Below are 16,175 nucleotides of genomic sequence, written 5' to 3'. Positions count from 1 at the left end.
TAAACAAGTGGAAAATTAAAAAATTCGATTTGACTTGTTTCGAACGGACGATTAGAGAAATAGATGTACATAGTAAGCTATAATTAATGCGTATATATTTCATTATAATTTTGGAGTTATATCGAAAATCATCCCGTCTTGATGTGCCAATCTTCCAAAGTTCACACAAGGCGTGATATTTTTCATTTAAGTGTATTTCTTTACAAGGTGCCAGCCCAATGCATAAATAATATCTTTTAAGAGAGTAGTCATCTGATTTTTTTTATATAAATAATTATCTGAGATGATTTTAATTAAAATTACTATTATTAGTAACATATTATTGATTATTTTTGATTTATATGTATTTATAAACAGATATAAATTTATAGATATAAATTTAGTTATAATTTTCTGAAAAAAAGTAAATAGAAATTAAACAAATATTAAACGAAATAAGTTAAGCTTAATGACAGTATTTAAAAAAATAAAGATTTTAATTAATAATGCTTTTTTTGCGAGTTTTCGATGAAATTGCATATTTAAAACTTTGTAAAGAATAATATTAAGATTCGAACAAGGCCGCTTATGTGAATGTAATTAAGTGAAAGAAGTGCCAATTACGTTCAAAATTAGATGTTGGAATAATATGTAATATGTAATGTTACTATATGTAAATGTTTAAATTTTATCTCAAACGTATAACTGCGCGTCGATTATTTTGATTACTTGTAACACAATCAAACTAAAATAATAATATCCCAAAATTAAATTGAATCATAAATTTTGTTATTAGCATCTTAATGAATAGTTATTCGTAAAATATAATTAATAAAAGAAAAAAATAATTAATATAAAAGAAAAATATTGTTTGTATTATGTTGGCATAAATCTTGTAAAAAAGTACTTGAGTGAAAAATGTCATGTTCGTCTTGATGAATTTTGTAAGAAAAGTTTGCACACCAAGACAGAATGATTTTCGATATAATTTCAAAATTATTCGTTATGCTGTTTATTCAAATTAATTAATTGTTTGAGGCAAACAGTATGGTCCTTGCACATTATCAGTCTTGGAAATAGGTAGTTGATGCACGCGAAGATGAAAATCTTTAACGTACAAGCGAATCGAAAATCTCCGCGTCTATAAAGATCCTTAGATAGTCTCGCACGAGAATGTTGCGCACTTCACGTGTGAAACATTCACTAGTAAAGGTACACGGCTATTTGGCAATTTGATGTTGGTATTCAGTTCAATTTCGATTAATGCCGAGAATCGAGAACATATATAGGATTGGTCAGCTGGCACGCAGAACCAAGAATACAGGAGAATGAGCTAACGTTGAAACAATCCCTATTGATCGAAATTTGGTAGCGAACTCATCAATCGCGAAATGAACAATGCATAAATGTATAATTTTCGGGAATCGCGCAGGTCATCCGCGGCATGTATGTAATATACGATTGAATGAGCGTACATTAGACAAAGAGCGATATACAGACAGTATCTCGCGCATTCAAAAGGGATAAATTTACGAGATCATTAACGGACGATTTTTAAAAGATCTTACAACTAATGTCTATTCCTGAATAAATATATTAAACAATATCCAAAACAGTATTTTATAATAATTCACATTTTTTTGCCATTAGGATATAAAAATACCCCAAAAATATAACTATTCCCAGGTTAAATATATCTATTCGTAGCATTCCCGAAAATTGCTTCGTGTGTTTTTTCCGTCCAAAAATGTATTTCTTAATAATAGGAAAACATATTTTTTTTGTAAAAACATATTCACAAACTATAACGATATTTATTGGATAAAAGCTTAAAAAATAGTAATTATTGTCAAAATCATTACTATTATCGGGAACAATCATTACTATCCGGAAAATTTGAAATTCGTTCATTTTTGCAGCGAAGTTTCCTATAATTCGGTTCGTTTAATTTTCTTTCATGGATTGAACTTATGAGATTCGACAGAAACAAAATAGATTGAACTTGCTTTCCATCTTAAAAAATCGTTCTTTCTATGTCGACTATTAACCAAATGTGTCATTCGGCAGACAGATTATGATTTTCAAATTATCCTCTATTGAACTCGATAACAAATAGCTATTTTTTGTGACTTTTTAACATTCATAAAGTTGTTTTGCATAATAATGCGGAATTAGTATCTTACATTTGATTAATCATTTGAATATCAATCATGTAATTAAAAAATTGTACAATATTTATCATATTTATTATCACAGAGAATAAATTACGACTTGCATTATAAAAATTACATATGTTGAAATAAATAATACCAATATTATCGATCCATTAATTTGTTCGCTGCACTTTTTAATTTTAATTTTAAATCACATTTATCTGATCAATGGTTAACATTAAAATTTTGTCTGTCTTTCTGTATGTTTAATTTCTTTGAAAATCTCGCAAAATGTTTTATTAGTTAAAGTACTGCCTCATCAAGAAATTTATTAATAATTTTTTCGGATTGTTATTTCGTTGTACAAAATTTAATTCATTTCTTAATTATAAATAATAATTATAAATATTTTTTAATTAATTACTTTTTTATTTTAGTATATAGTGTATTTTGTCTTATTTATACAGCAACATTACAGCAAAATTTTGTCTTATTTCAAATGTTTTTAAATAATATTTTATGCGTAAGCAATTTAATTATATATATATTTTGTTTTATATTATTTTATGATGTTAAATTATTTTATATTATACTATATTTTATATATTTCATTAATTTTATATTGTATTTTATTATAATTTACTAAAAAATAATTATAATGAAAAATAATACTTAATTAAAAAATTTGAAAACGCATTCCTATATAGAAAGAAATGACTATCAATTGAAATCGGCAAAAGTAATTAAAAACCTTTATAAGTTGATTTTGGTTTGCTGGAAAAAATTTTAGTTTAGATTTAAAAGTATAATTCGATTTAACTAGGAAACTGCAAAACTAAGTTTAATTAAGGTGCATTTAGTTACAATGATATCCAATAAAGACAGAATAACCTGTGTATAAAAAGATAATTACTTATATAGTTTATTTTTTAGCAAGGAGAACCTTCCACTAATTGTAAGAGGACATAATATATTATTGTACAAAATATATATACAAAAACAAAATCATTCTATTTTATCTAATTGAGAAATAACAAAAAAAAAAGCTGATTTAAGAAAAATATATTCCTATACAATATTAAACTTCAATTTTATAGCTTTGATATGAAAGTTTGATATGAAAATCTTTGATATCAAAAACTTAATCTTTGTAAAGATGATTTTATGCTCTTTGTAATTTATTCGTGACATGTTCTGGATGTGCAGTGTACCAGTCTGCCGATATAACTCATTCTTTATAAATTTTAATTAATGTTACTCATGTTTATTAATTTAAATTAATAAACATGAGCGTTAATTGCATTTTTGGTGCATTATATGCAAATTATGCCTATTGAGGATCGTAATAAATTGAAATCAGGTGCGATACTGTTAAAGCCATTCTCCGATAATACATTAGAACAGTTTATTCCGATACTTATAATCTGACGTACGAAAATTTGATAACAGAGAAGTTAAAGAATCGTTAGGCATCGCGCATTGCCAGGAGCCGTTTCAGCTGAGGAGCATGTCCTCGAAACAGAGAACAGTGCGAGCGGAAAGCATAGTCATTTGTCATTATTATAAAGGACTCAGCAGTGAATAATTACATCTTAGTAACTCTATGTCTATATATGCTTGTGCATTTAACTTGATTTCCATGACGTAATGTTTCTGTAACATATCATTTAAAATCCGACATGTAAAATTACGCTATTATTCAAATATTAGGAGTACAAAATATTCTAAAATTATTTATAGAGGAAAATCGTCGATACTAGATCTCCTAAAGAGACTCCCTATTATTTCTCGAAATCATTGTGCTTTATCAGTATTGATAAAAAATATCTGTTTAGATAATTAAATAAAGAAATAAAAATTTGTAATTGACATATTTGTGGCTGGTTTTTACACAAAATCAGCTAAAAATGAATTCTACAAATGCGAAAATTCTTACAATTTTCTTTTGCAAATTACGCAGTTTAAATATTAGTAACTATAATATTAATAATATTGTATCATGTATTTACATGTTTATAATTTTCTAAATTAGTTTTATAAGGTAGTCAAATGAAATGTAGCGGTCGAAAAATTCAAATATTGAAATCAATTAATATGTTAATAATTAATATGTTAAAAATGATTGGTAAGGTATTTCTTCCATTGTAAAACCAGATGACTTATTTATAAAATTCCTTAGACTCGGATTGAACGACTAGATTTGCAAATATAGCCACCTACACTGTTGCGCCCGATGATTTTGTCTTTTAGATTCTTCTTCAGATCTGAAAAAATGTGGAAATCGCAACAAATCAAGGCTATAGGCTGGATACTTCAATATTTTCCATTGGAACTGTGTCGCTATGCGATTTTCATATCTTTGGAGACCTGAATCCCGATAGAATCGGTATCATTATATTTTCATTGCACAGATATTATATATAATGAAAAGCTGTTCAACGGCAACATAACGATATCAAAAAAGTTATAAAACTGGCATACTAAAAAAGAATCTGAAAAACAGGAAATTACTGAACGCAACAGTGGAGGAGACTATTTGCGAATGGATTTGATCACTTTGATCCTAGCTTAAAAAACTTTATGAACAAGGGCATCCGTCATCTGTATATATCTGATAGTATATATCTGATTTAAAAGAATCACGATGGTTATTAACATGTTGATTTCAATGTCTGATTTTCATCCGCTACGTTCCATTTGACTGCCCTAATATTTGTATTTTATTTTTCCTTATCATTTTATAATAATACAGTTATATAAAATCAAGGTGCAGCGTAATCCGGTACCTGTCTGTAAGACGAACCATAAGCTAACTTAATAGTATTACGTTATAATGTCAAATAGTCTTATTAAAGTTGAAGGTAATCGTTTATGGGAAAATCCTAAAAGAAAAAACTGTCGCGTTTGTGTCTTACAGCATAAAGAATGCATATAAAATGAATGAAAAATGTTTCATATAGAAATGAAAAGATTCGAAGAAAGCGTGTATACATCCGCTTATAAATATTTTATATGGATAATTTTTGTGAATGAAAAAGTACAAGAATATGGGGCATTACTGCATACTATATAGTTTTGGAGTCCATTCTGTTAGGCGTTCCTTTTTGTTTATCTTATGAAAAAATTAATTATTACAAAATTGCAAAAAGTAATATACAAACTGCTATATTATATGATAGAAGACACTTTCTAATTTGTAATTGTTTCTTAAATCTTATTTTTAGCTTTTGTTTATTTAAGAAATATTGTCCAAAAACAAAGTAGTATGTCAGTATTGGTGATTTTTCTCTACATATAGAATAAGCTACGGGAATCTGACATTTTCAAAATAAAATAACAAAATAAAAATTTCAATATTAATTTCTTATTATATAAAAATAGAAGATAGAATGCCATTTTATATATCTGAATATATTTAATTAAATAATAACTGTGTTTAACAGACAAAACATCTCAATAAATACTCAATGATTTTTTTATGATTTTTTACAATTGATTTCTACACTTATTATTAGATCCAACGAATAATTAAATTCATACAGCACAAATTCAACAATATTGCAGCAACGTATACTATGCAATAATATTGCTGCAAGCTTCTGTGCTAAGAGGCAAGAGTCAATTAAATAATCTGTTAACGCTCACCGAACTACTTTGTTTGCTGAGCATTACTCAAATGTACTCAGATAAGAAAAATATACTCAAATGAAATTCTGTTTTCTATTTTTATACACAACAAGAAATTAATATTTAAATTATATCATACATTGTTATTTCATTTTGAAAATTGTCAGATTTCCGTAACCCTATTCCGTATAAATTTAATACCGGTACACGAACGCCATTCGCTGGCTTTCAAGATTAACGTAAACATCGTTTCCCATTTCGTTTCACGCTCAATAAACGTGCTAGTGTAAAATGTAGGTATGATGTAAACGTCGCAAAAGACCGCGAATCATCGAAAGGATATCACCGCAAAGGATAAATTAAAATTTCGAATTTGCATTCGTGCATGCAGAAGACCGTATGCTCTGTTGTCCGTAAAACGATGCAAATCGAAATCGGTGGCGGTGCATTTATCACGTAGAAATTGGGCCACAAACCAAACCGTCAAAGCAACACACGAAGTCCGTCTGCGCTGCGACAAGCGCATACAGCGGTATTATTTCGGAAACCGCGATTGGATCGGTCATTATCCGCTGAATTATTTGCCGTAATTGCACCGTCAATCTATTCATGTCAAAATTATTCATAAATTAATTAAGATTACTATTTGCGAGATGTATGTTTATAAACTCTCGAATACTTCGTTAACTATAGAAGTTCTTGATGGTAGTTCTTGACGCTAAATTATACTTTAGAACGTATAATAAACGATAAATATTAGTGCTGAACTTTTCAATGCTTCTGATAATATATTGATATAAATTATCAAAGCACTTAATGAAAGTATCGGAATATTACCTAGCTTTGACATAGTTGATGGATTATTCGCAAAGCGTTTATGGATGTACTTGCGCGCACATAGGTGGACATTCACCAAATTAACGATTTATGCATTCAATGTTTCGGTTACCGATCAATACAACATGGCAATATACTGTTTGTTTATTTACTACATTACGAACAAACATTTACTGCGGATACACCAACTATACGCCCGACTTCCTCTTTTATATTCCATCAGCCTCACTGTCTACGTATTCGTATTTTGCATACAGGAGTATGTCAAGGAATGTAGTGGAAATGTCCATGTGTATATTCCTATCGAAGTTAATAACACAAAACCATCTGATGTACTCACCGAAAACACAAGCTATATCTACATGACAGGTACACATGATCGAAATAAACTGTTTTGAAAATATTTTATACTGTGTTCTGCATAGCAAATAATCATTCAATATTGATAGCTATTGAATTTTTAAACGTTTTAATTGAATATTTCTAGTTAACAATGCAACTGTTATTTTACATTCTTTTAATGTAAATTTGAGAAAAGTAGTAACAATTTTCGAACATAAATAAATTTATTTATTTCAAAATTCGCCATTTTTACAATGGCCATACTCCTAAATGATGGACTAAATGGATCTAAAATCCTAAAAGTTTTAAAATTTACTCCGATTAAGTGCAGAGCCTCTTACATCACCTCAAAACTCATGAGAGTTACGTGGTCGCAACTTCAACAGTACTGATCTCGTTTCGGGCAACCATGATCTCTGACGCTTGTGGAAATCCGTAAAGCCAGTCTAACTGGAATTCGGACACCGCGGACACAAAGGTAAGAAAATTGGATTCGCCGGTCCATCGATCGAACCACAATCAAAACCCCGTCATCTATAACTGTGTGCGAAAAGTTGAAAAATAACGTCTCACTGAAGCACGTAGCATACCAGCTCGTGTATGTTTCAACTATAACGAAGGGAAATAACTTTATTGTCCACTGCCGGTGAGTCACGTTTGCAAAACTTTAATTAGTCTTCGAACCACTTATTGACTTATTGAGCTGGGGCAAAACTTTGTTTACGGAGGAAGCTGCTAGGATTCAGCGATATTGCGCTAAATATAGGATAATGGACAAAGTAAGTGCGAACTGGAAGATGGAAAATAATTAATTGAAAAGAAGTTGGATGCGTGGTGCAAAACGAAATAATAATCTTTCGAAAATAAAACTTTCCGAGAAAAGTTGACGGAAAGCACATAATGGGAAAAATATAAACTGCTGACGTTGCGTAATAACAATAACAGTAAATTAACAGGAAATAATTCTCATAAAGATTTTTCATTACATTTAAATAATTAGACAATCTTTCTTATTATTAAAACATGATATGAAATATACGAGATATATGTAAGGATTTGTATTCGCAGATTTTAGTCAAATATAAATATATATCGAATAAATTCTTTTAATAATTCTGAAATAAAATATTTCAATAATATGTTGAAGAAGAGAATATCGAAAAACCTTCACCCGGGAATTCTTATGCAAAATTGCTTTAACATTGTAACAGGATAACAGTATAATTAGCTATGGCAATTACAATGCAAAGATACACAGTCTAAGCACGCGTATTGAGATATGCAGATATGTGCTAGAAAGCTATAGCTCAGGACTCGCGTGGATGTAGGTGGTAGATTGTAGTAGAAGGGTGCGCGCGTGCGCGCTTGTAATGCTTATTTCATTCCCCTCTACAAAGCAAATTATGTCAATAATTTCAATATAAAATATTTTATATAGAATATAGAATAACAATATTTTCAATATAGAAAGTATGAAAAAAAATAACGAATGATTGTCAGGATTAAATACATATTTGAATAAATTAAACATCCGTAACAATACAAATTTTAACAATAAAGAAAGATCATAAACATTGTCGTCTGTAAAATTTGATTGCGCAGTTTAATTGAAATACCAAAAATGTAAAATTGCATTTTGTTCGTTAATTATTGTTACATATTAACTGTTAATTATGTTGATTTTAATTAACTTTCGTAGAGTGAATACAGAATGTGTAAAATATATAATTTGCTCTCAGGCACAATTTCGTTGGCAGATTTTTAATTTTAGTAGTTCGCCATTGTTTTGTGTATAAAATAATAATACATTTTAATATATCTTAAATGTGTATATCAATTAAATATAAATATTTTAATATATAAATGTAAACATTGATGGATGCAAAAATTTTAATTTATCTGAAATTATTCATTTATTTTAAACATTTATTTTACATAAATTATTTTTTAGAATTCTACTCTCGACTAAATTCAAGAAAGCGATGCTACTATGCATTATAGTACCATACTACTACGAATAGAAAGACATTTCAACATGCGATTCCCTTTAGAATTGATGCACACAGCGAATCAGTGCGGTCAAGCAATCGAGAAGCATTTATTCAACATCTATTCGATTAACATAGCAATTTCTGTCGGATAACATAAGAAGAAAAAGAAGCTAAAATAAACAAAACTCGAGAGTCAAAGCTCTTAATCGCAAACAGAAAATAATATTTAATTAAATAATTGAAATTGACTTTTATATTTATTTTGAACAGTTAACAAATATAAAATTCAATTTGCATGTTTAGGTCTACATTTACACTTCAATATCTGTCATCTGTTATCAATTTTTATTTTTTAGAAGAAAGTTTTTATTGTTCAACTGATTTTATGTTTTGCATTTTGCTTTTTTTTCCTAAGTAAATCATATTCCATAATAATCAATTAATATGTGGCGACTCGCCACCAGAGGTCTAATGGGACTCGCTTGGATTCGCGCGAGCACCGCAGGATTCATGCGAATTCCCTTTAAATAGAACATTAATCTAAATTCATTCCTCGGCGTCTAAAGCAGGGCCCACACTACATCTCTTTATTGATGGGTCTAGTAGTGTGGAATCGGAACAAAACGCCACGGCCGACTAAAAGCTTCGGTTCAGGCTCCTTAGTGAAGAATATCATTTCCAGACATCCACAAATATTACAGAATTAATTACTTATAAAGCAAAAATTATGTAATTTCGATATCTTAATATTATTTTGGAATTTTTGGTTCTTATTAATCATCAAATTGCATCATCGTATAAATGTTTCCTTCGCCGACGTACAATCCCTATCTGCTTCAAGCAACAGAACGAAAGATATCACCGTCGTATCATCATAGAGAGAGTCTTGGTTCACTTATAATTAATGTAGTAATGAGTCGTCGTCAAACTAATTATACAAGCACAGGTATAAACTTGAGTGCGGCGCAAGATGGCGAACACCGTTAAAAGTTCGTCTTATGTGAACGTAATATGCGCGGAAAATCGCGAAAATGAAAGAAGTTCGTAACGACTTCGATACAATTCAGAATACGAAAGTCCTACTTGTAAGAACCACAGCTACTTATATCGCAGTAGCTTTGAGTATCAACATCTATATTTTCTGGTTTTTTCATGTGTTATTTATATATAATAATATAGATCTAATTAACTAAAATGTTATTCCTAGAATGTTATCATATATAAATTTTTTACTCTATTTAACTTTCATAAAGCTATGTTATATAAAGCAATTCTTAAAAGTTTCCCTTTCCATTTCATATATGAATTTCTTAGATTTGAATTGTCCTTGATGATGTATAGGACTTTAAGATTTTAAAATGAGAGCAGGATAGTAATAATTCAAAATAAATGTATTCAGAACATGGTTATATGCGCCTTGAGATATTTTACATAAATTGATTATTTCATCAAGCAACGGATGAGTGCTTATGAGCATGGGCTGTCCTTAAGTAGTTTAAGTCAATCATTCTTCGTACTTGTCCGACATTGGACGACTGAGAATAAACAGCTGGAATAGCAAACTCATGGATCCTGCATTACAGAGAGTAGTTCAAGCAACCGTCTTATTAACATTATTGATCATGAGCAAGAAACAAGTCTTTTGTTACTATTAATGAAGTTGCCGTTCCATAATTTTCTCGAGCATTGGAATAAACTAAACAATCTTCCGCTCTCATTACGAACGGTTTTATTGATTTGATATATTTAATGATGTGCGCTATCAAAAGATTCCAGTCAACATATAATTTTACAATTATTTTTAAATTTGTTTTTTTTCAATTTACATTATACATTAATAAAAATCTTGTTATAATCAACTTAGGAACATGATATTTTAAATATTAGAATATATTAAAAAATACTTGCACACTAGATCTTTATTTGTAGATTCTTTATCTGAGCAATATAATAAAATTACTCATTAACTAAAAACTTTTGGAAGCTTCTATATATTGGATAGCCACTATATATTGTATATATAATTATTAATATTATACAGTTATATCAATCTTTATTAATAATTTAATAATTTAAATAAGGAGAGAAAATACAAGATATGTTTAAAGTCGTTGCACAAGCACACATAATAATATTGTTATGTGTACAATTTATAATAATTTATATATAATTTATTATAATAGTAATATTAAATACACATAACAATTGTAATAATATATGAAATAATATTTAATATCAGAAGAAATACTTTGCTAATGGAAAATTACTACAACGGAAATGCTGAAAATGTCATTCATAACATAAATTCCTCCTAAAGCATGTTAGATCGTTCTCGCAAATATTTGGAATGTTTAATGCAGAAAAATACTTAGTCTTGTCTATCGATAATATTATCATGCTTAAGAATTTAATATTTTTCATTCGTGATATGTGATTTGGCATTATTTTACACGCGTGATTTCTTAAAAACGATAGCGTAAAATCAACGATAATTTATTTCACATATATCTCTAGTAAGTTGAAAAAGAATTTCAGAGAAATTCTTAAATCAGTTCTTAAATCGAATTCAAAAACCCGTTTACAAGAATACAGATAAACATATACAACTCTCATTCCACCATGAAACAACTTGTGTTCCATTCAACTCTCATCGCACTCTCACTTAGAAAGATTGAATTCCAAGTAGTCGCAAACCAACGAGCGAAATGTTCTGGTACACTGTTTGTAAATGCTTCCTATGCGACTCGAGCTTTGCTCGAGAGATTGGGAAGTTCACCAACGATTTATTGATCGTGATACATCGCAAATGCAACGGTGCAAATGAAACGCTGGTTTTTTTTTCCTATTTTTTTATGGCAACCGATATCGACAAACATATATTTCCCTCCTAAACGCAAGTTTGTAACTCAAATAAACAAACACGCGATAAATGTTTTTTCGTCATTAATGGATTTTACGTAAAATATTAAATTATTTAATCTCGAAAAAGCAAACATTTCTACACAGGAAAGCATATTAATAATCCTAGCAATTAAAAGAAAGAAAATTTAATCGAACTAATAACATCATTGTAACAAATAATCATTGCAACAAATAAATCTTTTCCTTCTTGCAAAACCACAATAAAATCGTCACAATGTCAATATCGGTATTTATTGGCAACAAAGCATTACTTGTCTTAAGAGCTTCAGCAATATCAAGTTCGAAACTGTTTCAAAGGCTCACAACTATCAGTTTCTGCTGAATGCTTTCATTGCATCTACGTTAACGATTAGATCCTTTAAGCGCGATGGGTATACTCCGATCAGAATCAATGTCACGCGAAGAAACAATACGTCATAGTATATTAGTCTTCCAAAATTAGAGAACCGCAGAAACTTTAAGCAAAAACTTGAAAATTATTTTAATAATTATTATAATGAAGATATATATACATATGTACTGAGAATCTATCTGATAACATTGTTAAATTGTTACTTTTTACTAATGATAATATTTCTAAAAGCCAGAGAAAATCACACAAAATACTGCTTATAATTATATTCCAATAATCACATATTCTTCTGTAAATTGTAAAAACCATATTCTATAAATAATTACGACATAGGAATATAAATTGTATATTACAGAATATAATTTTATATTTTCGTATGATTTATATTTTTGATTTTCATATGTTTGATAAACAAACAATTTTACATTGAATAAACATACGAGATATGTAAGAGGCGCAGAAATTCGTGCATCATAACTATCATTTGTGTCATAATAATAGAGTAGCATAGCCACAAAATTAGAAGGAAAATATCCTGCCGCCATCCGCGGAATTTCCTTTGGGAGAATTAGGATGAATTAAGTGCTGCACAGTAACTGCACATGGGAAAAGGGATGAGAAAATCAACAAAGTCTCTACATAAAACAATGTGGAGTGCTTGACTTTTAGAAGATAACGTAATATTGCATATATTGAGAAAATGTTATGTTTATTATACTATATATTCTTATATGGAACTTACATAAAACATTTTAATAGTAAAACAGTATTCTTTCGCATTTTTATAGCAATTATTCTTTTGGTGTCACACTACAAGAACAACACACTTAGGCATGACATATTGGGTTGTCCGGAAAGTTCGTGCCGACTAAAATTTAAATTTTAGTATACATTTATTAAATTAAAATTTTCTGCGTTTCAATTTTCCTTCAACATCAGCACGAACTTTCCGGACAACCCATTAATAATCAATCAATTATTATCTTATGTTTATTTTACAAGAACCGTTCTTTATTTTTTTATAAACATTAATTCTCGCATAATCTATAATTCTTAATCGACATTGGCAAGCAATTTTAGAGCAGCAAGAGAAATCTCGCTCCCACAAATAATTTTTCTTATCCTTTCTACTTTCGGAACGAGAATATCGGTCGCCGCGAAACGGATAGAGATATGGTGAATGATGATATGGCGCAGTGTCGCGTCACCGCGAGTGCAGTTGCAACAATAGCAATCTGGTGGTAGCTTTTTCGAGAGTACACCCCTGCGTTCCTCCACTGCCCGGTGACGACGAAAGGAACGAGACGTGCTGCTTTTAAAGCAGCTCGCATCTATAGCACGCCCGGCAAGCCTCGAAGGCTCCAAGGCACGTTCAAGGTCAGTGCCGGGGCCGACGAAGCCTAGCTTGTCGACCGCCTAGTCGATCGGTTCTCCATGCCGATCCGTATATTGAAAAAAAAAATTATTAAATTCTAATAAATACATATTTATTTAGCTCTAGGTAAATATAAATATACTCTCTTTCTAAATTCTTTGAAGTGGAATCTCACACTGAGAGAAAAATGTCAAAGTATTGCGAAACAAATGTTATTCACGACGTTTTTTTCGATATTTATTAGTTATGAAAAAAATTGATTGTGACGAAATATATATTAACTGTAAAAAAAATAAAATACAATAGATGGCTTACTTGTTAGGAATAAAATTTTATTTCACTGTATTTAAGTACAGATTTATTTCAGTGAAATAAATATATTTTTCACAAATAATTTTTTTAATATCTTTTTCTAAGATTTCACTCTTGAGAGTAATAATTCATTCTAAAAGTTTAGAGTGTAGTTACATTTTTTTTTGTTTGATAAAAAAATAATTTAAGTGATATAATTTTTTTGAGTAATATTAATATAATTAAATGTTTACTTACACTATTCAAAGAAATATGTATTAAGATTTAGTAAACCTTTTTGTTCTCGCGGCAAACACAATAGTAACGAGCAATCGTATACATATGCGCTTATCATCCCGCCGGTGCAGGAATGCAACTTGCGAGCGAGCGAGCGAATGAGATTCGCGAGGTACGTGCATTATTTGCGCGAAACACGCGACAAAGAAATCACGAGGCGATGTTTCTGCGTCCTGCTTTCCTCTCGTCACTCGTCGACGACGCGTAAATCGATGGCTTTTGTATAGCCGACATTTTGCATATCGTATTTGAGCTCAGTTTATCTCTCCTTCACGGCTCTTCTATGGCGTGGAGACTCGAGTGTTTGTAGCTCATTAAAGTTCGTATCGTCGCGCCCATCCTTCATCGGGATTCATCAAAATGTCAGAGCGGTATGTTGAGATTACAGCTTGTGATACGTTCGATCGACTTGAGGGATATTGTTGGAGATTAACGTAGATCGAACATGAATGTCTTACGATACAAAATTATTCTTCCTCCCCTCAAGCAGTTTTGCTTTTTCTTTTTAAATTAAAGATAGATAGGCGAAAGATATACCTAAAACTGGTTCAGGACTGAATACTGAAGAAAGTACAAATCTCTGGTAAGGATTAAAGAGTAAAGAAAAGTTTTATGATACTTGACGCTAGACTTTTGCAATCTCCGGTTTAATGCAATTTTATTCCATTTTTTTTGCCTCGCCACTACGCACCGTGAAACCGCAGAGAGTTTTTGCGTCGCGTTGAAGTTGCTCTCGCTTCTTTAAATGTTACATCTAGATGAGAGAATGCAATATAAAGAAATAGATAATACTTGAAGTTAAACCATGTTTAAGTCGCGTTTAAATTTCGCGATAATATAAAGATATTTTAATAAATCATTTATGTAAACAGTGCCAATTAAATATGTATTAAATATAAAGATATATTAATTTTGTATAAAAATTAATGATTTAACTATAATTTTGTATTAAATAAATATTCATTTACTATAAATATGTAAGTATGTAAATATTTATAGTTGATATTATTCAAATAAACATTTATTAAAATTTAGAATATTTTTTCTCAACAAAAATTGAAATGTTCTTTTCGTGCAAGCAAAAGGTAAAAATCGCGAGAGTTGCATCTGCAGCCATCGTGAAATATCTCCTGTGAGACTGCATCCCTGTATCCAGGCGAGTGCAGCAGCTCGCATCTCGTTTCGTGCCCCCTTCGTGAAAAGCGATGGAGTCTTGCGGCCAGGAATTCCGCGAGGGCCCCCTTCGCGGTCGAAGCCATCGAAGGTAGGCAGGTAGGATGGTAGGTAAGCAGATATGGGCGGACAAGCGGGCAAGGAGGAGCAAGCAGGCAGTCAGGCAGGGCGAACAGGTAGGTAGGTAGGTTGGTAGGTAGGTAGGTAGGTGGGTAGGTAGTGCACCGGAGCAGAAGCATTCTCGCGGGAGAAGAAGTCAAGTCGAACCGAACCGAGTCAGCGGTGGCGATGATGACGACGACGATGACGATGACGACGACGATGACGATGACGATGATGACGACGATGGCGAGCCTCGGATCGCGCTCGTCGAGCTGTCGAGGGGCACCAAACTCCCCACGGAACCGGTTCTCCGCGTTTCCTCTTCTCCCCCTCGTTCCGCCCAGCTCGCGGATTCCTTTTTTTCTACGTGTCGTGATCGTCGTGTCGTAGCACTGGCGTCGCTCGTTCCTGCACCACTGCACCGTCCCGAGGCATTGATACGCGCGTACCTGCAGCATGGAACCCTCGCGCGCTTTTTATGATTAATTGTCTGTGATTCCTGCCGACGGGATAAGCGGCAGAAGAGCGAAGAGACGAGGAGAGAAGTCGTAGATGGTGGCGGAACGTCCGTCGAAGTGTGCTCGTTTTCGGAGAACTTGACGTCGCGATGACGACGGTCGTGGTCGAGGCCGCGAGTGCAATAAACGCATCACAAGTGCCTCACCTGTCTCCATCGTCCTCGTCATCGGAATTTTTGTCAGTGTCCGCCGAGCCAAAACCGTGCATTGTATTCA

The 16,175-nt window shown here is 31.3% G+C and overlaps 1 protein-coding gene across 1 annotated transcript in view; it reads right to left on the bottom strand.

Annotated features, from left to right (window-relative positions):
* LOC108686855 (immunoglobulin superfamily member 10-like) overlaps positions 1 to 16,167 on the bottom strand; it is a 147,726-nt gene extending 131,559 nt beyond the window's left edge. The window contains 1 exon segment of the mRNA XM_018192352.1: positions 16,106 to 16,167. Coding sequence (XP_018047841.1) covers positions 16,106 to 16,167 — 62 coding nt within the window.
* Between the last annotated feature and the right edge of the window lie 8 nt (positions 16,168 to 16,175).

This window comes from Atta colombica, unplaced genomic scaffold, assembly GCF_001594045.1.
Source record: "Atta colombica isolate Treedump-2 unplaced genomic scaffold, Acol1.0 scaffold198, whole genome shotgun sequence".
Taxonomy (NCBI): Eukaryota; Metazoa; Arthropoda; class Insecta; order Hymenoptera; family Formicidae; genus Atta; species Atta colombica.
Note: the sequence above shows the minus strand (reverse complement) of the source record. Positions and strands in the feature narration are given on the sequence as shown.